Source organism: Pseudophryne corroboree, chromosome 2 (genome assembly GCF_028390025.1).
Source record: "Pseudophryne corroboree isolate aPseCor3 chromosome 2, aPseCor3.hap2, whole genome shotgun sequence".
NCBI classification, from domain to species: Eukaryota; Metazoa; Chordata; class Amphibia; order Anura; family Myobatrachidae; genus Pseudophryne; species Pseudophryne corroboree.
This window is the reverse complement of record NC_086445.1, coordinates 471409072-471435515: the sequence shown is the minus strand read 5'-3', so window position 1 is coordinate 471435515 and position 26444 is coordinate 471409072. Positions and strand designations below refer to the sequence as shown.

At 46.7% G+C, this 26444-nt stretch overlaps 1 protein-coding gene across 4 annotated transcripts in view; it reads right to left on the bottom strand.

The window, feature by feature from the left end:
* SH3RF3 (SH3 domain containing ring finger 3) overlaps nt 1-26444 on the bottom strand; it is an 868906-nt gene that overhangs the window by 266646 nt on the left and 575816 nt on the right. For 3 of the 4 annotated variants that reach the window (XM_063953826.1, XM_063953827.1, XM_063953829.1), the window contains exon 4: nt 22251-22601. The exons of the other annotated variant lie outside the window; for it this stretch is intronic. In XM_063953826.1, coding sequence (XP_063809896.1) covers nt 22251-22601 — 351 coding nt within the window. The remainder of the gene's footprint in view (nt 1-22250; nt 22602-26444) is intronic. 4 annotated transcript variants of the gene reach the window in all.

The following is a 26444-nucleotide window of genomic DNA, read 5'->3' as shown; positions in this document are numbered from 1 at the left end:
TAGTGTGGCATACCTTTACATTCTATTAACACTTTTCACTTATTAATTTTCTAACACTATTTCTCTATTTTAATTACATTTCATGTTTGTATCACCCCCTCCATAGCTTCGGCTTCCTAAATACTAATTTATTAACACTATAGTTTTTTACACTGGTATGCCACGCTGGGCTTTCTGGCTCATTCTGGTGTTTTGGGGTGCCACACCCTGCACCTAGATATAGCGCTAGGGACCCCAAATATACAGAGAGGCCTTGATGCGGCTTTGGGGCTTAACCACACATTTGCGCAAATATGTGTAACGAAGATCTCTGAATTCTATTATCATGTGGGATTTATATCTGGTTACTGTTATCATTCAGGGTGCTGGGGAAACAATTGCCTTTTTTCTAGGAGGAGGGTTAGTGTTAGGCTGCGGGAGGGAAGAGTTAGGGATAGGCACTAGGAGTAGGGTTAGTGTTAGGCTACGGGAGGGAAGAGTTTTGGTTAGCTAAGCACTAGGGCTAGGGTTAGGCTGCGGGAGGAAAGAGTTAGGATTAGGCACTATGGGGAGGGTTAGGGTTAGGCTGCGGGAGTGAAGAGTTAGGGTTAGGCACTAGGAGGAGGGTTAGGCTGCGGGAGGGAAGAGTTAGGATTAGGCACTATGGGGAGGGTTAGGGTTAGGCTGTGGGAGGAAAGAGTTAGGATTAGGCACTAGGGTGAGGGTTAGGCTGCGGGAGAGAAGCGTTAGGGTTAGGCATTAGGAGGAAGTTTAGGCTGTGGATGGGGAGGGTTAGGCTGTAGGAGACGGAGGTTAGGGTCAAGCTGCGGGAGGGATAGTTTAGGGGCAGGGTAAGGGTTACAGTACCAAAATGTGTCAGGATTATGACTGTGGGGATCCCGTACCCAACCCGGCCACAGCTTTTTAGACTAATGAAATTAATGTGCAGTGCTTTTGGCTAATTACTATTTTCAAGGAGAATTCTTCATTGGATAAGGGTCACAGCTCTCTTCTCTAATTGTGTACTGTACTCTTTCTTATATAGTCCTACTTATCAGGACTATTGGTTGGACTTTCAAAGACACTTTTTTTTATTCAAGTGACCGTGATTAGACATTATATATTTGTATAACTTGCAGTGGTCACAAATGTGTTAATTGGTTGCAACCATGTTGCATTGTAACTTTTTAATTTTTTTTATAGATTAATCTTTTTCAGGTACCAGCGGTTTACATAATAATACATTTAAGTTATTTGATGTGTAAATAAATTGCTACATCTACCTATAATAATAGAGCTGAATTTGTTTTACTTGGTTCTTATGCAAATGTCAGCGCTGCTTAAATTCTTTGTTTTGTTGTTACCATTTATTAGGGCTGGCACCCTTTGAAGCAGCTGCTATATAAGTATATATTTCTGAGTGCCTGGAATTATTGCATATCTTCTAGTGTGTAGCATAAGCGGAGGCTAGTGTGCTTGGTGGCAGCATGAGCCGCAGTGGTGGCCTCTTCTCCCCCCACAGTGGCCTGTTAAAATTGAAGAGACTTAAGTAAACCAGAAATGCATAATAGGATCCGTAGTGGTTGGGCAGGAGAATGGGAAGAGACTGGGTGCTGAGTGTCACAGGCATTAGCTGCACTCTGAAAGGGCACTCACTGACAGTCATCCATGGCTATCAGTGAGTGCTCTATCTGGGGGCAGGCAATGCCTGTGACACTCAGCACCCATTTACTTCCCTTTCATCTGCCAGCATTTGGGTCTTGGGTTACTGTACAAATGAAGCCAAGCTCACAGTGGCCACATCTTAAAATGAATACATGTTATTTGTACAGTTGTATATGCAAGTTCTCATTTACTGTGTATAAGTTACCAGGGTCATTACAGGAGGGAGCAAAGGGAGATTTTGAAATACAATTAAGTAACCTCACCAGTCCATTGGCGGAGCTAGATACACACTTTGGGTGGTACATGACACGCCCCCTCAACGGCACACCGCACATTCTGCTACGACTTGCAATCTCCCTGAAACTAGTTTTCAAAAGTAGGCAAGTATGATTCAATTGTGCTAACCGAGCACCCACGGACTAATAGAAGATATTTGGTGTTTGTGCGGTTCATTCACAAATATATTAAAGACATATGGATATGGTTCTCTTGTTCATATTTGTATATGTTAAACTAAGCTACTGTACTATCTTCTCTAATGAGCTGTAAACAGGGTCAAAAGTCTGCTGCAAGGTGCAAGCAATGTCATTATATAATAATTATCTTTATAATCTTCTGACCCTGAATAATCTTCTATACTTTTTTCTAAAACTGTGCAGTGTTGACAACCCCCAGAAACTCACCCTTGCATGTAAGATATTTTGAAGGAGAATAACCGTTAAAATACAATAATTGGGGGGAAAAAGTATATTATTGCAGTGCATACTTGCCTACTTTATTTTTCTCCGCTTCGGGAGAAGCCAGGAGAGGAGACGTCCCATGACACCCATAGACTGGAAACAGAACCTGTGGCGAGCCCGCAAGGGGACTCTCTGCGCTCGTCCCACTGCCGGCATACTGGTGGCCAGAATGCTGATGTTGGTATATTGATGGCCGGCATCCCGGCCACAGGTAAATCATATTGAGCCCCACAAGACAGAGAAATGCCCATGTTTCGTGGGTCCACGGGCAGGGCTAAATAACGCTATTTGCGTTTTTAGTCTACCCCTTTTCCTCAGTGCTATGTTTTCTGTGCTTTCATCTCCATCCTAGGCAGGATGCAAGAGAGCCACATACCTTTTTGGGGCTGAGGGGCACTTCCCTAAAAATCGTAAGTCTCCAGCAGCTTCCAGAAGGATAGGCAAGTATGTTCCAGTGTCAAGTTGTAGAATCCATAAAATACTATCACAATATTTGTAAAAACATTTGCAAAGCTAAAAATGAGGCTAGAAATTTAGAAATTGTATGCAAATGGTTTACCATTGGGTTAAAATTATTTCTGCATGCTTGCCAGGGACATGCAGTCAGGGGAGGCAGTGCCTCCCCTGTGATTAATTATTCAAATAATATAAAGAAGATACTTATGACACATATTCTGTGTCATAAGTATGTTCTTTATTTAATTCTAATAATTTTCTGTGCTTATATGTGTTTGGGAGGCACTGATAGCACTGCCTCCTAAACACAATGCAGACAGGACAGAGCGGGGGGCGGGGCCAAGCACTGGGCTTTAAAAGCCCATTCAAAAAAAGCGTAAAAGCGGCACTGAAAAAAGTGCCTCGCTGACAGGGACACCACCCCCATGTCAGCGAGGCACCTGTGATTGGACAGCGGATCCAGTGCTGGATCCGCTTGTCCAATCACCCAGGGTCCCATCGGTGAGTGTGTGTGGCTCTCCCCCGTCCTCCTCCCGCTGACAGCAGGTGTGCGGCTCTCCCCACGTCCACCTCCGCTGGCTCCGTCCGCCCCGTCCTCCCCCCGTCTCTCCCTTCGTTCTCCTCTGCCCTCCCGCTGTCAGCAGCGGTTTGCGGCTCTCCCCCGACCTCCTCCCACTGACAGCAGCGGTGTGCGGTTCTCCCCCCGTCCTTCTCCGTTGGCTCGGGCTGGCTCCGTCCGCCCCGTCCTCCCTTCGTCCTCCTCCGTCCGCCCCGTCCTCCACTGCCCTCCCGCTGTCAGCAGCGGTTTGCGGCTCACCCCCGACCTCCTCCCACTCACAGCCAGCAGCAGGTTAGTCAGAGAGTCTCTCTCTCTCTTCTTTCTTTCTCTCTCTCTCTCTCTCTCTCTCTCTCTCTCTCTCTCTTCTCTCTCCTCTCTCTCTCTCCTATTTCCCCCCCTCCTGTGGATTGAAGTTTAATGTAAATTTTTACAGGTACCGGCCTTATTGGATTCTACTGGACAAGTGGACGTGACCGGCGTGGGATGTAGGTAAGTAATCTGTCTCTCATTTCTACAGGTATCGGCCCTATTGGATTCTACTGGACAAGTGGACGTGGCAGGCATGGGATGTAGGTAAGTATGTGTGAGTGTGTAAGTGTGATGTAATAAATTTTTACTGTCACGGTGTGTGTGTTGTTTTTATTTGGGTTTTTTTTTTGTTATCGAACTACAGGTACCAGAGGACCCATTATTTCCCTGCATGCTGGTACTTGAGGCTCTCAAAGTACCAGCAAGCGGGGGAGGCTTGCTGGGCCTTGTAGTTCCATAACAAAAACAATATTCTTTTTTTAACACTCTTATGGCTATCTGCCTCCCATCCACCGCCCATGGATGGGGGGGGACAGCCTCGGGCTTCACCCCTGGCCCTTGGGTGCTTGGAGGGGGGGACCCCTTCATCTAAGGGGTCCCCACTTCTCCAGGGAACCCCGGCCAGGGGTGACTAGTTGGGGTGGTAATGCCACGGCCGCAGGGACCTACATAAATGTGTACCCCGGCTGTGGCATTATGTCCCTGGCTAGTGGAGCCCGGTGCTGGTTTTAAAAATACGGAGGACCTCTACGTCTTTTGTCCCCCCGTATTTTTGGAACCAGGACCGGACTAAGAGCCCGGTGCTGGTTGTCTAAATACGGGGAACCCCTGTCCATTTTCCCCCCAGTATTTAAACAACCAGGACCGGCTCAAATGCCCGAGGCTGGTTATACTTAGGAGGGGGGACCTCACGCAATTTTTGTAATTTTTTTTTAACCCATTCAGCCCCTTCTCCATTAAGTTAATGGAAGCCCTGGACAACAGAATTGCATTTATGTCCTCCTCCCACTCCCTTCCCAAACACAATTTTCTTTTTCTGTAAAAATGTACAATATATCTCAAGTATGATGAGCAGGCAGGCAGCGCGCATTGGCGGCATCGGACTGAGATGCAAATTAGTGGAGGAGGGCTGGGTCAGTTGATTGTGGGCGAGTTTGTAAGCCATTGGGCATCGGCTCAGGGGCAGTAGCGGGCATTGGCTCGGCGGCGGTAGGGTCATCGGCAGGATTTGGTGGGCATTATGGCTGTAGTGCCTCACCAGCCACTGACCTCACCGCACGCCACTGATGCTTGCAGTTATAGTACTGTACCTGAGAAGGGATTCAGTATGGGATCCCGATGGTAGGGGTCCCAGTGGTCATAAGGCCGATGCTATGATCCCGACGGCTCGCCACATTTCGGGCCCATTGGCGAACTTAGCCCCCATGGGGGGTGGCAAGGGATTCACTTAGCTGTCAAGATTCCGGAGACGGTATCCTGACCGTCGGGATCCCGACAGCCGGGAAACTAGCTTCTTCCCCTGTGAAAGAGTTTTACACATACAGTACTTTGAGGAGTCTTTACACGGACCTTACAAATGTTGCTATTGCGGCGCGGCTTCTGCGAGTCAGAACATTGCGGGTAGCCATCTGCCTTCACAGCTAGAATGCATAGGCAGAGGGCAACCATAATCATGTGATATGCTTGCATGTTTGCAGGTGGGGGGGTGGGCAGGACCCGGAATGAGGGGAAGTACTTGCCCTGTGCTGGGCGTTCCCCCGCATGTCAGAGTAAAGGGTTGTATAGATGGGTGGTCTTCAGTATGCCGGCGGTCGGGCTCCCGGCGACCAGCATACCGGCGCCGGGAGCCCGACAGCCGGCATACCGACACTTATTCTCCCTCGTGGGGGTCCACGACCCCCCTGGAGGGAGAATAAAATGGTGTGCCCGTGGCGTGGCGAGCGCAGCGAGCCCGCAAGGGGCTCATTTGCGCTCGCCACACTGTCGGTAAGCCGGCGGTCGAGCTCCCGGCGCCGGTATGCTGGTCGCCGGGAGCCCGACTGCCGGCATATCGTAGTGAACCCGTATAGATGTGCTATTTTTGCACATCTACAACCCATGCTGAAGTAGGCCCTAAGTCATGATGTTGTCTGTACCACACTGTGGGGAGACTGAGAATTATGTCCCCAGTATTAGTTAGAACCAGAATATAGGGAATAGCTTTGTAGACTGGGATTCATGAGATCCATGCATCATGTGTCTCTGCTTAGTATGGTATTTTTGCGCTGTGATTGACCATAGATTCTGAGCAGGGCCGGTTCTGGCCCTTGTGGCGCCCCGGGCAAAAAATAGGGGCATGGCTTCATCCAAGGGCGTGGTCAGGTACGCCCCCTGTAGAGTTGTGCCCCCATTTGTGCCCCCTGTACAGTAGCGCCGCTTACTAAAATAAAAATAAAAAATACTATCCCCGCTCCTGATTCCCGACCGCTGCAGACCTCCGCCGGCGCCACTCCTCTCCTCGGATCTATGGGAGAGACATCATGTCCCATAGCACAGCATAGATAGACACTAGAGGTCAATTATGACCCCTAGCGTCTGTGCCATTCCCACAATGCAGTGCGGTGCGCGATGACTTCATCGCGCACCGCACAGCAAAGGTCCTCTCCACGAAGGGAAACTAGACGGGTAGCGTCTAGTTCCCTTCACAGCGGGGGACACAGCGGGGAGCACTGCCAAACAGTAGCGGATCTTGCCATGGTGCGGCGCCCTCCGGATGGCGGCGCCCCGTGCAAAAGTCCTGCTTGCCCGTGGCAAGATCCGCTACTGATTCTAAGCATCAAAGAAGTGATAACGGATCTCTCTCAGATGAAGATATGAACGACATATTTATGAACTTTCATATTTAAGTTGAGATTTGATTCTTATTTGATTTTCATTCTTTTGAATAACATGTTGTTTTATTAATAGTGATGTGCACCGAAATTTTTTAGGTTTTGTGTTTTGGTTTTGGATTCGGTTCCGCGGCCGTGTTTTGGATTTGGACGCGTTTTGGCAAAACCTCCCTGAAAATTTTTTGTCGGATTCGGGTGTGATTTGGATTCGGGTGTTTTTTTTACAAAAAACCCTCAAAAACAGCTTAAATCATAGAATTTGGGGGTCATTTTGATCCCATAGTATTATTAACCTCAATAACCATAATTTCCACTCATTTTCAGTCTATTCTGAACACCTCACAATATTATTTTTAGTCCTAAAATTTGCGGTCGCTGGATGGTCGCTGGATGGCTAAGCTAAGCGACACAAGTGGCCGACACAAACACCTGGCCCATCTAGGAGTGGCACTGCAGTGTCAGGCAGGATGGCACTTCAAAAAAATTGTCCCCAAACAGCACATGATGCAAAGAAAAAAAGAGGCGCACCAAGGTCGCTGTGTGACTAAGCTAAGCGACCCAAGTGGCCGACACAAACACCTGGCCCATCTAGGAGTGGCACTGCAGTGTCAGAAAGGATGGCACTTCAAAAAAATAGTACCAAAACAGCACATGATGCAAAGAAAAATGAAAGAAAAAAAGAGGTGCAAGATGGAATTGTCCTTGGGCCCTCCCACCCACCCTTATGTTGTATAAACAGGACCTGCACACTTTAACAAACCCATCATTTCAGCGACAGGGTCTTCCACACGACTGTGACTGAAATTACTGGTTGGTTTGGGCCCCCACCAAAAAAGAAGCAATCAATCTCTCCTTGCACAAACTGGCTCTACAGAGGCAAAATGTCCACCTCATCATCATCCTCCGATTCCTCACCCCTTTCACTGTGTACATCCCCCTCCTCACAGATTATTAATTCGTCCCCACTGGAATCCACCATCTCAGGTCCCTGTGTACTTTCTGGAGGCAATTGCTGGTGAATGTCTCCACGGAGGAATTGATTATAATTCATTTTGATGAACATCATCTTCTCCACATTTTCTGGAAGTAACCTCGTACGCCGATTGCTGACAAGGTGAGCGGCTGCACTAAACACTCTTTCGGAATACACACTGGAGGGAGGGCAGATAAAGCCAGTTTGTGCAAGGGCCTCCAAATTGCCTCTTTTTCCTGCCAGTATACGTACGGACTGTCTGACGTGCCTACTTGGATGCGGTCACTCATATAATCCTCCACCATTCTTTCAATGGTGACAGAATCATATGCAGTGACAGTAGACGACATGTCAGTAATCGTTGGCAGGTCCTTCAGTCCGGACCAGATGTCAGCACTCGCTCCAGACTGCCCTGCATCACCACCAGCGGGTGGGCTCGAATTCTTAGCCTTTTCCTCACACCCCCAGTTGCGGGAGAATGTGAAGGAGGAGCTGTTGACGGGTCACGTTCCGCTTGACTTGACAATTTTCTCACCAGCAGGTCTTTGAACCTCTGCAGACTTGTGTCTGCCGGAAAGAGAGATACAACGTAGGTTTTAAATCTAGGATCGAGCACGGTGGCCAAAATGTAGTGCCCTGATTTCAACAGATTGACCACCCGTGAATCCTGGTTAAGCGAATTAAGGGCTCCATCCACAAGTCCCACATGCCTAGCGGAATTGCTCTGTTTTAGCTCCTCCTTCAATGTCTCCAGCTTCTTCTGCAAAAGCCTGATGAGGGGAATGACCTGACTCAGGCTGGCAGTGTCTGAACTGACTTCACGTGTGGCAAGTTCAAAGGGTTGCAGAACCTTGCACAACGTTGAAATCATTCTCCACTGCGCTTGAGTCAGGTGCATTCCCCCTCTTTTGCCTATATCGTGGGCAGATGTATAGGCTTGAATGGCCTTTTGCTGCTCCTCCATCCTCTGAAGCATATAGAGGGTTGAATTCCACCTCGTTACCACCTCTTGCTTCAGATGATGGCAGGGCAGGTTCAGGACTGTTTGCTGGTGCTCCAGTCTTCGGCACGCGGTGGCTGAATGACGAAAGTGGCCCGCAATTCTTCGGGCCACCGACAGATTCTCTTGCACGCCCCTGTCATTTTTTAAATAATTCTGCACCACCAAATTCAATGTATGTGCAAAACATGGGACGTGCTGGAATTTGCCCAGATGTAATGCACGCACAATATTGCTGGCGTTGTGCGATGTCACAAATCCCCAGGAGAGTCCAATTGGGGTAAGCCATTCTGCGATGATGTTCCTCAGTTTCCGTAAGAGGTTGAAAGCTGTGTGCCTCTTATGGAAAGCGGTGATACAAAGCGTAGCCTGCCTAGGAACGAGTTGGCGTTTGCGAGATGCTGCTACTGGTGCCGCCGCTGCTGTTCTTGCTGCGGGAGGCAATACATCTACCCAGTGGGCTGTCACAGTCATATAGTCCTGAGTCTGCCCTGCTCCACTTGTCCACATGTCCGTGGTTAAGTGGACATTGGGTACAACTGCATTTTTTAGGACACTGGTGACTCTTTTTCTGACGTCTGTGTACATTTTCGGTATCGCCTGCCTAGAGAAATGGAACCTAGATGGTATTTGGTACCGGGGACACAGTACCTCAAACAAGTCTCTAGTTGCCTCTGAATTAACAGTGGATACCGGAACCACGTTTCTCACCACCCAGGCTGACAAGACCTGAGTTATCCGCTTTGCAGCAGGATGACTGCTGTGATATTTCATCTTCCTCGCAAAGGACTGTTGGACAGTCAATTGCTTACTGGAAGTAGTACAAGTGGTCTTCCGACTTCCCCTCTGGGATGACGATCGACTCCCAGCAGCAACAACAGCAGCGCCAGCAGCAGTAGGCGTTACACTTAAGGATGCATCGGAGGAATCCCAGGTAGGAGAGGACTCGTCAGACTTGCCAGTGACATGGCCTGCAGGACTATTGGCTTTCCTGTGTAAGGTGGAAATTGACACTGAGGGAGTTGGTGGTGTGGTTTGCAGGAGCTTGGTTACAAGAGGAAGGGATTTAGTGGTCAGTAGACTGCTTCCGCTGTCATCCAAAGTTTTTGAACTTGTCACTGACTTCTGATGAATGCGGACCAGGTGACGTATAAGGGACGATGTTCCTAGGTGGTTAACGTCCTTACCCCTACTTATTACAGCTTGACAAAGGCAACACACGGCTTGACACCTGTTGTCCGCATTTGTGTTGAAATAATTCCACACCGAAGAGCTGATTTTTTTTGTATTTTGACCAGGCATGTCAATGACCATATTCGTCCCACGGACAACAGGTGTCTCCCCGGGTGCCTGACTTAAACAAACCACCTCACCATCAGAATCCTCCTTGTCAATTTCCTCCCCAGCGCCAGCAACACCCATATCCTCATCCTGGTGTACTTCAACAGTGACATCTTCAATTTGACTATCAGGAACTGGACTGCGGGTGCTCCTTCCAGCACTTGCAGGGGGCATGCAAATGGTGGAAGGCGCAAGCTCTTCCCGTCCACTGTTGGGAAGGTCAGGCATCGCAACCGACACAATTGGACTCTCCTTGGGGATTTGTGATTTAGAAGAACGCACAGTTCTTTGCTGTGCTTTTGCCAGCTTAAGTCTTTTCATTTTTCTAGCGAGAGGATAAGTGCTTCCATCCTCATATGAATCTGAACCACTAGCCATGAACATAGGCCAGGGCCTCAGCCGTTCCTTGCCACTCCGTGTCGTAAATGGCATATTGGCAAGTTTACGCTTCTCATAAGACGCTTTCAATTTTGATTTTTGGGTCATTTTACTGAACTTTTGTTTTTTGGATTTTACATGCTCTCTACTATGACATTGGGCATCGGCCTTGGCAGACGATATATACTGCGCACAACTGAAATGCACCACAGGTATGGATGGATAGTATACTTGACGACACAGAGGTAGGTAGAGCAGTGGCGTTACGTACCGTACTGCTATATATACTGGTGGTCACTGTCAGCAAACTGCAAAACTAAAATGCACCACAGGTATAGAATCTAGATGGATAGTATACTTGACGACACAGAGGTAGGTAGAGCAGTGGCCTTCCGTACCGTACTGCTATATATACTGGTGGTCACTGTCAGCAAAACTCTGCACTGTACTCCTCCTATATAATACTGCTGGTCCCCAGTCCCCACAATAAAGCAGTGTGAGCACAGATATATGCAGCACACTGAGCACAGATATGGAGTGTTTTTCAGGCAGACAACGTATACTGGTGGTCTCTGTCAGCAAAACTCTGCACTGTACTCCTCCTATATAATACAGCTGCTCCCCAGTCCCCACAATTAAGCAGTTTGAGCACAGATATATGCAGCACACTGAGCACAGATATGGAGTGTTTTTCAGGCAGACAACGTATACTGGTGGTCACTGTCAGCAAAACTCTGCACTGTACTCCTCCTATATAAAACTGCTGGTCCCCAGTCCCCACAATAAAGCAGGGACGTGCAGTCAGGGGAGGCAGGGGAGGCAGTGCCTCCCCTGTGATTAATTATTAAAATAACACAAAGAAGGTACTTATGACACATGTTCTGTGTCATAAGTATGTTCTTTATTTTATTCTAATAATTTTAGGGCTTTAAATAGGTTTGGGAGGCACTGATAGCAGTGCCTCCCGTAGATAATGGAAACGGGGATCGAGCGGGGGGTGGGGCAAAGAACTGGGCTGTAAAAGCCCATTGAAAAACATAGGCAAAGCGGCACCTATAGAAGTGCCTCGCTGACATCACTGTCAGCAAGGCAGAAATGATTGGACAGCGGATCCAGTGCTGGATCCGCTGGTCCAATCATCCATACGAGGCGGCGGGACAGTAAGCTGCTTCCCTCCCTTCATCCCCCCCGTACTCCGTCACCTGCTGCTGCCTGCTGGCGATCATCCCTGGGACCCTGTGTAGAAGACAGCGGCGGCAGCGTTCCTGGAGCCGGCGTCTGTAAGGCAAGTGGTGAAAGTTGAGTAGCGGCGGCTGGAGCTCTCCTCCTCCAGCCTCAGCACCAGGTGTCTGTCTGCAGCGGAGCCGCGTCCAGCGTGCAGGGACAGCGAGAGGTGCCTGTGGTGAGTACAGTACAGCATCTCTCTCTCTCTCTCTCTCTCTCTCTCGTGCATTGATGTATGTAAGCATAAGTTTAATTTTTACAGGTACCGGCCCTAATGGATTCTACTGGACAAGTGGACGTGATCGGCGTGGGATGTAGGTAAGTAATCTCTCTCTCATTTTTACAGGTACCCCTATTGGATTCTACTGGACAAGTGGACGTGACCGTCGTGAGATGTAGGTAAGTATGTGTGAGTGTGTAAGTGTGTTTTTAATAAACTTTTACTTTCACGGTGTGTGTGTTGTGTTTTTATTTGGGTATTTTTTTGTTGTAGAACTACAGGTACCAGCGGGCCCATTATTTCCTCGAACGCTGGTACTTGAGGTTCCCCAAGTACCAGCAAGCGGGGGAGGCTTTCTGGGCCTTGTAGTTCCACAACAAAAAACAATACTCTTGTTTTACACACATGGCTATCAGCCCGGCACCCACCGCCCAGGGGTGCTGGGGACAGCCTCGGGCTTCACCCCTGGCCCTTGGGTGCCTAGAGGGGGGGGACCCTTTGATTTAAGGGGTCCCCACTCCTCCAGGGAACCCCGGCCAGGGGTGACTAGTTGGGGGGGGGTAATGCCACGGCCGCAGGGACCTACATAAATGTGTCCCCCCGGCTGTGGCATTATGTCCCTGGCTAGTGGAGCCCGGTGCTGGTTTTAAAAATATGGGGGATCCCTACATCTTTTGTCCCCGTATTTTTGGAACCAGGACCGGACTAAGAGCCCGGTGCTGGTTGTCTAAATACGGGGAACCCCAGTCAAAATTTTTCCTGGTATTTAAACAACCAGGACCGGCTCAAAGAGCCCAAGGCTGGTTATACTTAGGAGGGGGGACCTCACGCATTTTTATTTTACATTTTTATCCCATTCAGACCCTTTTCCATTAAGTTAATGGAAGCCCTGGACAACAAAATTGCATTCATGTCCTCCTCCCACTCCCTTCCCAAACACTAATTTTTATTTATTTTTTTCTATACAAATGTACAATATATCACAAGTATGATGAGCAGGCAGGTAGCGGGCATTGGCGGCATTGGACTGAGATGCAAATTAGTGGCGGAGGGCTGGGTCAGTTGATGGTGGGTGAGTTTGTAAACCATTGGCGGTGGCAGCAAGCAGCGGCTCAGGGCAAGTAGCGGGCATTGGCTTGGCGGCGGTAGGGGCCATCGGCAGGATTCGGCGGACATTATGGCTATAGTGCCTCACCAGCCACTGACCTCACTGCACGCCACTGCAATAAAGCAGTGTGAGCACAGATATATGCAGCACACTGAGCACAGATATGGAGTGTTTTTCAGGCAGACAACGTAAACTGGTGGTCACTGGTCAGCAAAACTCTGCACTGTAGTCCTCCTATATAATATACTGGTGGTCCCCAGTCCCCACAATAAAGCAGTGTGAGCACAGATATATGCAGCACACTGAGCATAGATATGGAGTGTTTTTTCAGGCAGACAACGTATACTGGTGGTCACTGGACAGCAGAACTCTGCACTGTACTCCTCCTATATAATACTGCTGGTCCCCAGTCCCCACAATAAAGCAGTGTGAGCACAGATATATGCAGCACACTGAGCACAGATATGGAGTGTTTTTCAGGCAGACAACGTATACTGATGGTCACTGTCAGCAAAACTCTGCACTGTACTCCTCCTATATAATACAGCTGCTCCCCAGTCCCCACAATTAAGCAGTGTGAGCACAGATATATGCAGCACACTGAGCACAGATATGGAGTGTTTTTCAGGCAGACAACGTATACTGGTGGTCACTGTCAGCAAAACTCTGCACTGTACTCCACCTATATAATACAGCTGCTCCCCAGTCCCCACAATTAAGCAATAAGCACAAATATTTGCATCAACATTAATAAACGGAGAGGACGCCAGCCACGTCCTCTCCCTAACATTTCCAATGCACAAGTGAAAATGGCGGCGACGCGCGGCTGCTTATATAGAATCCGAATCTCGCGAGAATCCGACAGCGGGATGATGACGTTCGGGCGCGCTCGGGTTAACCGAGCCATACGGGAGAATCCGAGTATGCCTCGGACCCGTGTAAAATGGGTGAAGTTCGGGGGAGTTCGGTTTCCGAGGAACCGAACCCGCTCATTACTATTTATTAACATCACTTATATGCACCAATAAACTGTGTTTCTATATTTTCATATAATATAAAGTTTCAGCGTATATTTACTGATTGACATAGCATAAAAGTGGTGAAGAATTACAAAATGTCAGCTTTAACTCATTATATTACTTTCAACTACAGATGAGTGGTTCTGTATCATTAAACCGAACACACATGGGCCAAATGTAATAGAGTGAAGGCCCGTATTTACGGGCAGATGTGGGGAGAGATCAGGGACGTGCAGTCAGGGGAGGCAGGGGAGGCAGTGCCTCCCCTGTCATTAATGAGTAAAATAATACAAAGAAGATACTTATGACACATAAGTATCTTCTTTATTATTTTACCTATGTGAAAATCAGTTTGGGAGGCACCGATCGTGGTGCCTCCCGTAGTGATTAGGAAAGGTATGGGGACCGGGGGGTGGGCGCGGGCGGGGCCTAGCAATGGGCAGGAAAAGCCCATTGAAATAACATGGGAAAGCGGCACCATTAGTGGTGCCTCTTTCCTACAGGGACGTGCTTTCAACCTATGAAAGCACGTCCCTGTGAGTGAAGGCACAGTGATTGGCCAGCGGATCCGTCACTGGATCCGCTGTCAATCACTGTGTGGGCGTCGGTACCTGCGGAGGTGCGGGCGGCGGAGATGCGGGATGCGGCGGAGGTGCTGGCGGCAGAGAGGCGAGCGGCGGTAGCGGCGGCGGGACGCGGCATTCAGACCTCTTGTGCAGAGTTTGGCAGCGGAAGCGGTACCCATTTCAAAAATGGCGCCTCAGCGTCATTTTTGAAATTCAAGATGGCCGCCGCGAGCCAATCATGGCTCGCCGCGTCATCGCCCCGGCCCCTCCCGCTGACTTATATAAGTCAGCGCGAGGCAGCGGCTGTCAGTCCGACGGCGGAGGAGGAGCGGAGAAGAGCTCCTGAAGACGCCGTGGAAGTCCTGGATGGGCGGCGGCTATGCAAAAGAGCTTAGCAGCCGCCGCCCACCAGGTGAAGATGCTGGAAGTCCTGGGAAGGCGGCGGCCATGCAAAAGAGCTTAAAGGCCGCCGCCTCCCAGGTGAAGACGTCGTGGAAGTCCTGGATGTGCGGCGGCTATGCAAAAGAGCTTAGCAGCCGCCGCACACCAGGTGAAGACGCCGGAGGAAGACCCCAGAAGCCCTGGGGAGGTGGCGCCCCCCCAGGTGAAGACGCCGGAAGCCCTGGGAAGGCGGCGGCCATGCAAAAGAGCTGAAAGGCCGCCGCCCCCAGGTGAAGACAGTTTAATAAAGGATTTTTTAAAGAATGTGTCTTGTTTTTTTTCCAATATTTTCTTTACAGGTGGACTACAGGTGCCAGCGGGCCCTTTATGTCCGGGCATGCTGGCACTTGTGGTTCTCCAAGTGCCAGCATGCTGGGGCAGGCTTGCTGGGACCTGTAGGCCACCTGTAAAGAACAATATTACTATTCTTTGCAGGTGGACTACAGGTGCCAGCGGGCCCTTTATGTCCGGGCATGCTGGCACTTGTGGTTCTCCAAGTGCCAGCATGCTGGGGCAGGCTTGCTGGGATCTGTAGGCCACCTGTAAAGAACAGTATTAGCATACAATGAACCCCGCACCCACCGCCACCAGGGGTGCGGGGCATAGCACTGGGCTATCAGCCCAGTGCTGGTTGTTGCTCGGGAGTGGGGACCCCATTTAGATTTTTTGGGGGCCCCACTTTCCGAGGAATTCCAGCCCTGGGCTGACTGGTTTGGGGGGTGTTTAATGGCATGGCAGGGGGACCCCACACTGAGTGTCTCCCCTGCTATGGCATTATCCCCCCTGGCTGGTTCTGCCTAGTGCTGGTTTTAGTGGTGTAGGGGGACTGCACTTTTTTTTTTCCGGGGGGGGGGGGTTTAGCTGCAGTGCCTCCCCAGGCCCGGACCTCACCGCACGTCACTGGGAGAGATGTGTGCTGAGCGAACCGCTCAGCACACATCTTTCCACCCGCTCAGCACAGCGTGATGTGTGCTGAGCGTGCGGGGCAGGGGGGGGCGCTCATTTCACCCAGTGGGTGAAATGAGCGACCTGCAAGATTGAGCCTGCATTCAGGCCAATCTAGCACCAGCGATAGCGATGCGAGGGGCTGCGCATCGCTATCGCTGTGGGGGGTTCACACGGAGAGATCATAATTAAAATCTGGTCAGATTGCTTAGATTTTAGTCTGGGATCGCTCCGTGAGTACCCCCCTTGAGAGTTTCAGAAGGTGAGAGATTTGGTAAGGTTTTGCAGTTTTTTTTTTAAAGTGGCAATCATTTACACTGCAAAACCAGGTTGATCTTGCTGTGTAAATGATTGCCACTTTAAAAAAAACTGCAAAACCTTACCAAATCTCTCACTTTCTGATACTCTCACTTTATTACATTTGGCCTCTGAAGTTTGGGGATCCAAGAAGGACTGAGTCTCAGCTCGGATCAATTTTTTGGAATCGAGTGGACTGAGTCCCAAGTCTGGTCTTCCCTAGAATTCGGAACGTGGATCTAAAAAAATTAATCTCCAGTTTTGGACTGCGTGTAAGTCCCTCCCTCATGATTTCAGGTGCTATTTCACTAAGGAGAGTGTATGGTGAGGTGGGAAAATTGATTGGAAATGACTGGAAATTAATGTTTTTGATGTAAGTCATACTATATGAACAAAACAAGTCCAAGTTACATGATTTTAGCTGTTTTTTTATCGATTTTTAAAGAAGCCAATCCCAAAACACTTGAGGTTGGTTTTGTAAAAACTAAAATAAACAAAACACGATTATGATTTAGAACCAAAACATCAGGATCTGCGTACATTTCTACTTTTAACATCAACTTTCACAGATTTAGGCACTGAGTTGACTGCACAGCCATGCGTCTGAATGTGCAAAGACTCAAATGCCCTCTTTGAGCATCTTTAGATGCTGAAATACCTCTTGGTGCATCTTTAGACACAGCCTCATGCATGCACAATGAGAATCTTTATGACTTAAACACATGTGCAGTTGAAAATCATAAACATTTGCGTGAATATCAGCAAAGCCCCTGGCTCAGAATCAGGCCCTTAATTGCCATGTAAAATGCTGATTATAGACAACAACAAACTATATGTCCCAACTAAAAGATATTGTTAAACATGCAACAGCAACATATTTTTAATACACAACAAAAGAAGAACATCTGACATCAAAACTCAAGGTCTTTAATAGTGATGAGCGGGTTCGGTTCCTGGGGATCCGAACCCCCCCGAACTTCACCCATTTTACACGGTTCCGAGGCAGACTCGGATCTTCCCGCCTTGCTCGGTTAACCCGAGCGCGCCCGAACGTCATCATCCCGCTGTCGGAATCTCGCGAGATTCGTATTCTATATAAGGAGCCGCGCGTCGCCGCCATTTTCACTCGTGCATTGGAGATGATAGCGAGAGGACGTGCAGCGTTCTCTCAGTTTCTGTGTTCAGTGTGCTGCAAATATCTGTGCTCAGTGTGCTGCAAATATCTGTGCTCAGTGTGCTTGCAAATATCTGTGCTCAGTGTGCTGCAAATATCTGTGCTCAGTGTGCTGCAAATATCTGTGCTCAGTGTGCTGAAAATATCTACGTTCTCTGCCTGAAAAACGCTCCATATCTGTGCTGCATTGTAGTATATAGTAGGAGGACAGTGCAGAATTTTGCTGACCACTAGTATATATATATAGCAGCATGGTACAGTAGTCCACTGCTCTACCTCTGTGTCGTCAAGTATACTATCCATCCATACCTGTGCTGCATTTTAGTTGTGCACAGTATATATAGTAGGAGGACAGTGCAGAATTTTGCTGACCACCAGTATATATATAGCAGTACGGTACAGTAGTCCACTGCTCTACCTCTGTGTCGTCAAGTATACTATGCATCCATACCTGTGCTGCATTTTAGTTGTGCGCAGTATATAGTAGGAGGGGACAGTGCAGAATGTTGCTGTGACCACCAGTATATATATAGCAGTACGGTACAGTAGTCCACTGCTCTACCTCTGTGTCATCAAGTATACTACAAAAGTTCAGTAAAATGACCCAAAAATCAAAATTAAAAGCGTCTGATGAGAAGCGTAAACTTGCCAATATGCCATGTACGACACGGAGTGGCAAGGAACGGCTGAGGCCCTGGCCTATGTTCATGGCTAGTGGTTCAGATTCACATGAGGATGGAAGCACTCATCCTCTCGCTAGAAAACTGCAGTGCCACTCCTAGATGGGCCAGTTGTTTGTGTCGGCCACTTGGGTCGCTTAGCTTAGCCATCCAGCGACCTTGGTGCACCTCTTTTTTTCTTTGCATCATGTGCTGTTTGGGGACTATTTTTTAAATCTGCCATCCTGTCTGACACTGCAGTGCCACTCCTAGATGGGCCAGGTGTTTGTGTCGGCCACTTGGGCCGCTTAGCTTAGTCACCCAGCGACCTCGGTGCAACATTTAGGACTAAAAATAATATTGTGAGGTGTGAGGTGTTCAGAATAGACTGGAAATGAGTGGAAATTATGGTTATTGAGGTTAATAATACTATGGGATCAAAATGACCCCCAAATTCTATGATTTAAGCTGTTTTTGAGTTTTTTTTGTAAAAAAACACCCGAATCCAAAACACACCCGAATCCGACAAAAAATTTTCAGGTAGGTTTTGCCAAAACGCATCCGAATCCAAAACACGGCCGCGGAACTAATCCAAAACCAAAACAAAAAACCCGAAAAATTTCCGGTGCACATCACTAGTCTTTAATATAACTGGTGTTCTTTCCTATTCAAGGGTTATATACTAGATAGATAGATAGATAGATAGATAGATAGATAGATAGATAGATAGATAGATAGATATTCTTGAATCCTGTTGGAGAGAGAGCGCTATATAAATAAGATTATTAATATTATTATAACCAAGCTGGCATGATGTTACCTCTCTCAGAAATAACAAAGCTTTATTATTCATGTGATGCCTGTAACCCATCACCTTCACCAACTATCTGCCAAGATGTGTAGTGTGAATGAAATGATAGCAGGATGCACAATCTGAGACCTGACATCATTAGCACCATGAAGTACAGCTGAGACAAGACACATTATGGTCTGCCCTCCAGATACTTGATACATATTGATAATTCAGTGTTGGCCAGGTTCCATCACCACATCAATAAACAATCTAATTCATCCACACAAAGATAATAAAAGGTGCACTCCAGGAATTGGTAGAATATTGTATATAGTACAACAAAAACCTATTGCACACCTCTTCAAAAATATTTCAGAGCTTCAGTGTGTTCTTTCCTCAGGGTGTAGTAAACAACATATATAGAGACAACTTACCTTATACACATCTTGCAAGGGGAGGAAGTGTAGACATCTGTCCATCACCAACTAAAGACGTTGGGTTCAGCAATGCATGTCTGTTACCATAGTACATTAAACCTGGGAACTTTCACGTTAAGTGTAAGCAAAGAAATAAATAGCGCAGTACTGCCATAAAGCATGCAGGCATTTCTATATGACCAGTCACCAGTGGAACACCCTAATGAAAGCATACATTATGCTGAAATGATTGAAAGTTTTTGTTTCTGAGTGATCTTTTGGTTAGATTTAAAAAAAAATATATATATACAAGTTCAAAAGGTGTAACAACCAAGGTAAGTACACCAGCACGATACTGCAGCATGTATATGCATGTATATGAAGATATATGTCTATTCCTTATCAGTGATTTGGGGTCATCTGTACCCCATCATCAGGGTGCCATGCTGGTATACTTACCTTGGTTATTATACCCTTGGAACTTGTGTGTTATCTTATTATTTTGCAAGGGCACGCAGCCAGCTGATGAATTGCATTTGAGTGCCGATCCTATTGATATATAGTGTTCACGCTAGGCTGTTTAGCAGGGCGCCACGCCCTACCCCATTTTTTAAGGGCAAAAGCCGCCCTGCTTTTTCTGCAGTGCCCTACTAAGACAGCCGCCCGCTTCCTGCCCTCCCGGCATGTAAAGATTCCGTGCACATGCGCACGGCATCCATTCACACTGTGGGAGAGAGCTTGGGGGAGGACCAGCACAGCACGCCCCCAACAGTTATGCCGCCGGCCGCCCACGCCCCCTGTAATAAAGTCTGTGGGACGCACCGCCCACTTAAATGTTGTTGCATGGCTACGCCCCCTTTTCAGACGCTCGTGCATTTTCTACATTTTCTAGAGGGAACACTAGATATATATGTATATATATACACACACACTACAAATTCTACATATTGTAGCCTAGAACACTGTCCTACCATAAGATTGGGGAATTCCAGTCACCTACAGTATATTATCTCACCCACACGCAATCACCACGCTTATACCATTTTTTTATATAATTTTTTCTTATTAAAGAGTATTATTGCTACACGTCTTATTCACAATCTTATTAATACTTATTCACACATTTTAACAAGATACTATAGAACTAACCGCACTCAATGTTTTTTTCTGAGGTTCAGAGACACCAAAGATGGCGTTATCTATAGGCATGAATGAAATCCAGAAATTCTGTGCTGTAAGTCACACACATTTTGCAAAAAAAATTGCAAATTGAATGAAGTTTGTTCAGCTTTATACAGTAAATATAAAAGCAAACTTGTGCCCATGACCTCAGTGCTAGTCCTGCCTCCCAGGGCTGGTCCTTATGACATAACACAGTTTTGCATATAAAAGGGGACTGCTAGTGTGGGGGGCCTACTGCTATAGTGAAATACATCCTTCGGCTAGTCAAGGTAGGAATGATACAGCAAACACAGTACAAAAAAAATACCCAATACCAGATAATCCCAGCACTGTACTAAAGAGGTGGTGGTTTTTTTTTCCAACCTCCCATAAGTATAGGGATAACTAGCAGGTCTATTACAAGCAAAATAGCAACTGTACTACCCCAAATGTACAAAACAGTAAATATATATTAAAATATTTGAAAAAGATTACAAACCCATGTTTTTTTATTGACTAAAATACCCCCTAAAGCTCATGCGCACCACTTTAATAAATATGAAAACATTATTCTCTGCTTTATACCTTCTTAATTTTTCATAAACAAAAAATAAAAACCTAAAAAAAAGCTGATTAGTACACAATTCTTCCGCGCGTGTTTAACGTCAAAGTTTGGTTAATTGGGTCCAGTTTGATTTTTTAAATCAAAAATTGTTTCACCAATCTGTAGTTACTAACATAATGTATTGGATATGAAAGCAATAAAAAATACAAACTGTTTGACCCCATTTGGTTTTCAATTTCTGGACTAGAAAAAAGGTTGTTATAATCTACAGGTACACCACCGATTTTCCGGCAACCGATGATCCGGAACCTCTTTTAATCCGGACAATTTTGATTTGTCCGGATTAAAGGGGGTTAGGGACATCCTTTAATCCGGAACATTTTCTGCGCATGGGCGTAACACGCAATACGTGCAAGTGTCAGTGGGTACAGCTTCCACGGACACTGCAGGTGACACAGCAAGCATCAGTGGGGCTGTTATGGCGTCCAAGGTCACAGCAAGTACCGCACATGGGCGGAAGACACAGCGCGCACAAGTGTCAGTGAGTACAGCTTCTGAGGGCACTGCAGGTGACACAGCAAGCATCACACACTACTGTGTTTATTCATTAATTAATATTATACTGTAGCATATATTTTACTATTTATTGCTTTAGAAATGTTCTGAAGGTGCAAAATTAGTTTCCACCGTTAATCCGGCAAAATCGATAATCCGGCACGGCACTGGAACCGAGGATGCCAGAAAATCGGTGGTGTACCTGTATAAACTGGTTAATAAATAAACAGGCTGATTTGGAAAGAAGTATCTTGAAGAAACAAACAAACAAAAAAACGGTTAGTCACATGCTGTATCCGTACCTTGTTTATGTATTGGAAATAAAGGCATGATGGTGTAATGACAATAGTAATGAAAATGGGGCAATTACATCTAAATATCTATGGATTAGATCCATGCATATGTAAGAATTTATCTGCCACATTTTAGTAAGTTAATAGGTAACCATAAAGGTTTCATTTTTGCAATATTTATGTGACAATTTTACCTTCCAGCAGCCATGAATAACAAGGTGCATCTACAGTATATTTTAATGTGATCCTGGTTATGCTGTCAAAATGGGGGCAGTGAATTCTACAGTTGCTTAGAGAATTTGATAGGATTTGGTATTAATAAAGATATACATGCAAAGGAGAAATTTATAAGTAGCATGTTAACCTACCCCATAATGGGCACATGTATTGAAGAATACATGTATCAATTTGGTTATGACGGAAAAAGACTCAGACATTACACTGTTCTCCAATTTAGCAAGTGTGGAGGAGTTCCACCAGATGTCATCTTAATAGGCTCTAATTCATACTACTGCCCCCATGTGGCTGTTCTATAAACAGTTACCTGTACTGGAGCACTGGATGACAGTTGAGCGCCTCCGATTCTGGCAGCAGCGCGGGGATCACTAGAACTGATCAATACTGGAGCACTAATTTCCATGGAGTGCCTGTTATTCATGGCATGGGAGGATTTGTGCGTCATACTGAGAGCTGTGAAGGAGTGTCGTTTCTTGGAATTCTTCTTCGTGTCGATATGCCTCTGGTTGGCATTTACAGCTCCGGTACAGTTTAAAGTAGCACTCTGGGTCACACTGACTATCATGCTGGCATCAAATGAGTGAGGGACCTCATAGCCTGGTTCTGCAGATAAGGATATCTTGTCCTTTTCAATGAGCTGTTTGGCTGCCTCGTTCAGCTGAGTGCAGAAGGGGACAATGAGGGGAAGAAAAAAAAAGAAAATTAAATTGCTGTCATGTTGCATCTGGTTGCTTGTATTCCTGTCCCATTTTGCTGACTGTTACAGACCTAGTTTAAAAGCTTGCTGTGGAAGTGAAGTAAAAATAAGCAATTTCTCCGTTAGACATATAGAATAAAGCAAATCATAAATATGATGATATAGTCAAAGAAGTGTTTTAAAAATGAACATGCTATTTAAAGTAATAGTAATTTTAAGTGATGTTTCAAGGCTACAGTCCACCCTCAAGGGAACAAACAGAAAATATTTCAAGACAATTATCTGCATGACACTTAACTTTTTCTGCCTATTCAAGTTGCACCATACAGATGTAGCCATGCTCATCTACCCTCCCTGCGGCATGTAGTATGAAAAACGAGTCGCATTGCATTTGCCTGTGCCTTTTCACAGCGTGGTGCATTCAGTAAAAGGGGTATATTCAACTGACGTCGAAAGCTGCTGTCTGTCGAAAAGATGTCAGTTTTCGACTTTTTTTAGGTTGGAAGGGGTTCCAACCTATTCAATATATTCGACAAGTCGAGGAATTCGACTTGTTGAAAAGCACGTGGATCAGCGGAATAGCTGCCGATCCACATGGCGGTTTTGGCCCCCTTTTCGACCATCTCAGTCCGACATAAAAAAATGTCGGACTGAGATGTGAGACCCAGAGGAGGAGGGGGGGAGCCGCGGGGAGACCGGGACAGCTGCGGGCATACAGGGGAGAGAAGTGCTACAGCACAGTGCTGCAGCAGGATGTCTCATAGCCGCGCCGCTCATGGTAGCGTCCGCCCGGCTCCAGCAAGTGAGGTCACGCGTGCTGGAGCCGGGTGGACACTGCCGTGAGGTCAGGCGGCTGTGAGACAACCTCCTGCAGCGCTACTGTAACGCTGCTCTCCTCCGTCTGCCCGCGGCTGTCCCCGCTGGTCTCCCCGCGGCTCCTCCCCGCGGCTCCTCCCCCCTCTCTTCCTCTGGGTCCCTCATCTCAATTCACTTTTTAAAAGTCAAATGAGATGAGATTGAATAGGGGTTGTCTGATCCATTCCGACAAATGCATGTTGGAATGGATCCGACCCTAATTGAATATACCCCACAGTGTAATGAATTGAGTCTCCTTCGGGTTCAATACTGGTGTTTGTCCACCAGGTGTCGCTTTTGAAAACCACCATTGCGCATGTGTGAAGTCTCCATCGTAAAGTCAAATGATGGTTGTAGCTTAAGAACTACTTTTTTTTAGATGATATCTACAGTAATTATAAATGTGAACACAGAAAAAGATTGGCTCAGCGTCTCCAACACACACAAAGAAAATCACAGTTAAGAGTTCTACATAGCTCTCTAAAAGAAAAAAAAAATCATTACAATCAGTGATAGAGTTGGGACACACAGTACTATTAAAAAATTACAATGAGCGACATCCCTATGTCACTACAGGTGTCAGTCACCTGTCTTCATGGCTTTCTTGGCATAGTGGTATGGCCAATGGTTACCATTCCCATGAGCTAGAGTTTGATTCCTGCAAAGGACACACTTGTACTGTATATCTGTGTAAAAAGTAACATTCACAGGTTTTTTTTTAAATTTTCCCAAAACAGGCTCTGTTGTGCCTCATATTCAGACTCAGACATGCACGCAGACATACTTTCGAAATTAGAAAAAAGCTCTAGATGCTACTTTTTACACATATATGCAAATGTGGCTTTTCAAACTGTGAAAGTCTTATCTTTATGAGATTGAGTTTACTGTACTTTTTCCCAGGCCTCCCCATTGTTTCAATAGACAGCCTCCCCCAGCCCTGAGCCCACCCTTGTGAGACTTCACGGACTGGGTGTACTGCTTAGTAAAACATAACACGGCTGGTACACTACTCTATGTAAATGAATGGCTTATACTATCATTTACTATGCAGTCCACCCAGCATATGAAATCACAGGTCTCATGGGGGTGGGATTGAGGGTAGGGGAGACTGTCTATTTAAGCCTTATCATGCTTTACTTCGCCTACCTGCGCTATTTGAATGGTGTGACTAGGCTTGTTGCTCAGGGACCAGCAGCTTCTGCTACAGGAAGAGATGCAGCGTCCCGGCGCCCAGGCAACGTCCGGGACGCGCTTCCCCCTGCAGCCACACCATGGCTGCTGACAGCCACGCTCATCATTGCTGCTTCTGCGCCATACAGGTCAGCAGCAGCAATGATGAGCGTGGCTGTCAGCAGCCATGGTGTGGCTGCAGGGGGAAGCGCGTCTCGGCCATTGCCTGGGCGCCGGGACGCTGCATCTCTTCCTGTAGCAGAAGCTGCTGGTCCCTGAGCAACAAGCAGGCGCCGGGCGCAATGATCCCTGGTCCCCGCCCGGCACCTAGCAACATGCTGACGCCGGGTGCTAGGAGCCGCCGCTCTCCTAGCAATGGGGATGCCGGAGGCAGACAGCAATCCCCGTTGCCTGGCTCAGTCACTATGTGCAGGTAGACAGCTGCACTGAGTTAATCATCATCCCTAGCAGGTTCCTGATTGGTGCTGCATTATATAAATCCTATTCCACGGCACTCCCAATCTGCTGGTGATAGTTCCTGCTACATGTGAGAACCTGTCAGCCCTGTGAACTCCTGAGATTCTGATACCCTGTCAAGATTGTTTTCCTGATTGGATCCAGCTAGCCTTGAGTTCAGGTTTTGTGTGGAACTTCCACACGGGCTCTTGCCTTTAAATTTCATTATTGTTACCACCTTGTGCATTGTTGCATTTATATTTGGCTAAATTGCTTATATCATCTTGTGCATTGTTGCATTTACATATCATTAGAATTCATTATTGTACCACCCTGTGCATTGTTGCATTTCGTATTCTTTGAATGTTTGTTATATCACCATGTGCATTGTTGCACCTGCGTACTATTTGTATATTATCCCTGTCTGAGTATTGGGCAGGGTTGTCAAGGTTGTGTCCAGTGACATCTCACCGTACTGCAATTACTCTTGCCCAGACTCCAATAGTCACCTTGTCCTTACATAAGACCTGGGGACATCTGAGTACAGGGTGGACCTAATTCACCCTGGAAAGGAGGCTGATATAGGTGAAGCCTAGCATCACAGGAGACTAAAAGATTGCCGGGCAAGGGGTAATTGCATGAGCGTCACCTTGTACCACCTGATAACCCAGATAAGTGGGAAGTCTTCGTAACAGTGGCTACATCTGTACTTAGGATTTGAAACACACAGGAAAGCTGGACATCCATATTGACCATCCCTGGCTTTGCCATAGGATAAGTCTATTATCACAGTATGGATGGTGTAATGGTTAGCATTCCTGCCTTACAGCACTGAGGTCATGGGTCCGATTCCTGCCATGGCCCTAACTGTTTGGCGTTTGTACATTTTCTCTATGTTTGCGTGTATTTCCTCCAGGTACTCCGGCTTCCTCCCACAATCCAAAAATGTACTGGTAGGTTCATTGGCTCCCAACAATAATTAACCCTAGTGTGTATGTACGTGGGCAGACCAGATGGACCAAGTGGTTCTTATCTGCCGTCACATTCTATGTTTCTATGTTTATAACCACAACCATGTGTAGTTATAAGTCTAATTTTTAACTACAAATTGCAACATTCTATATTTAAAGTAAAATAAAAAGTGCATCACTGAAAATATTGAAAGTTCAACCAGCATACAAAGGAAATAATATTTTGTAATAAAGAAAGTGTGTATAAACCTGCAATATAGCTTAGACAATGGAGAACTTCCACACACTTTCACACATTTCTAATTTTTACTTAAATTAAGAGTTTTACTGAATGAATATTTTTTAAAAGGAT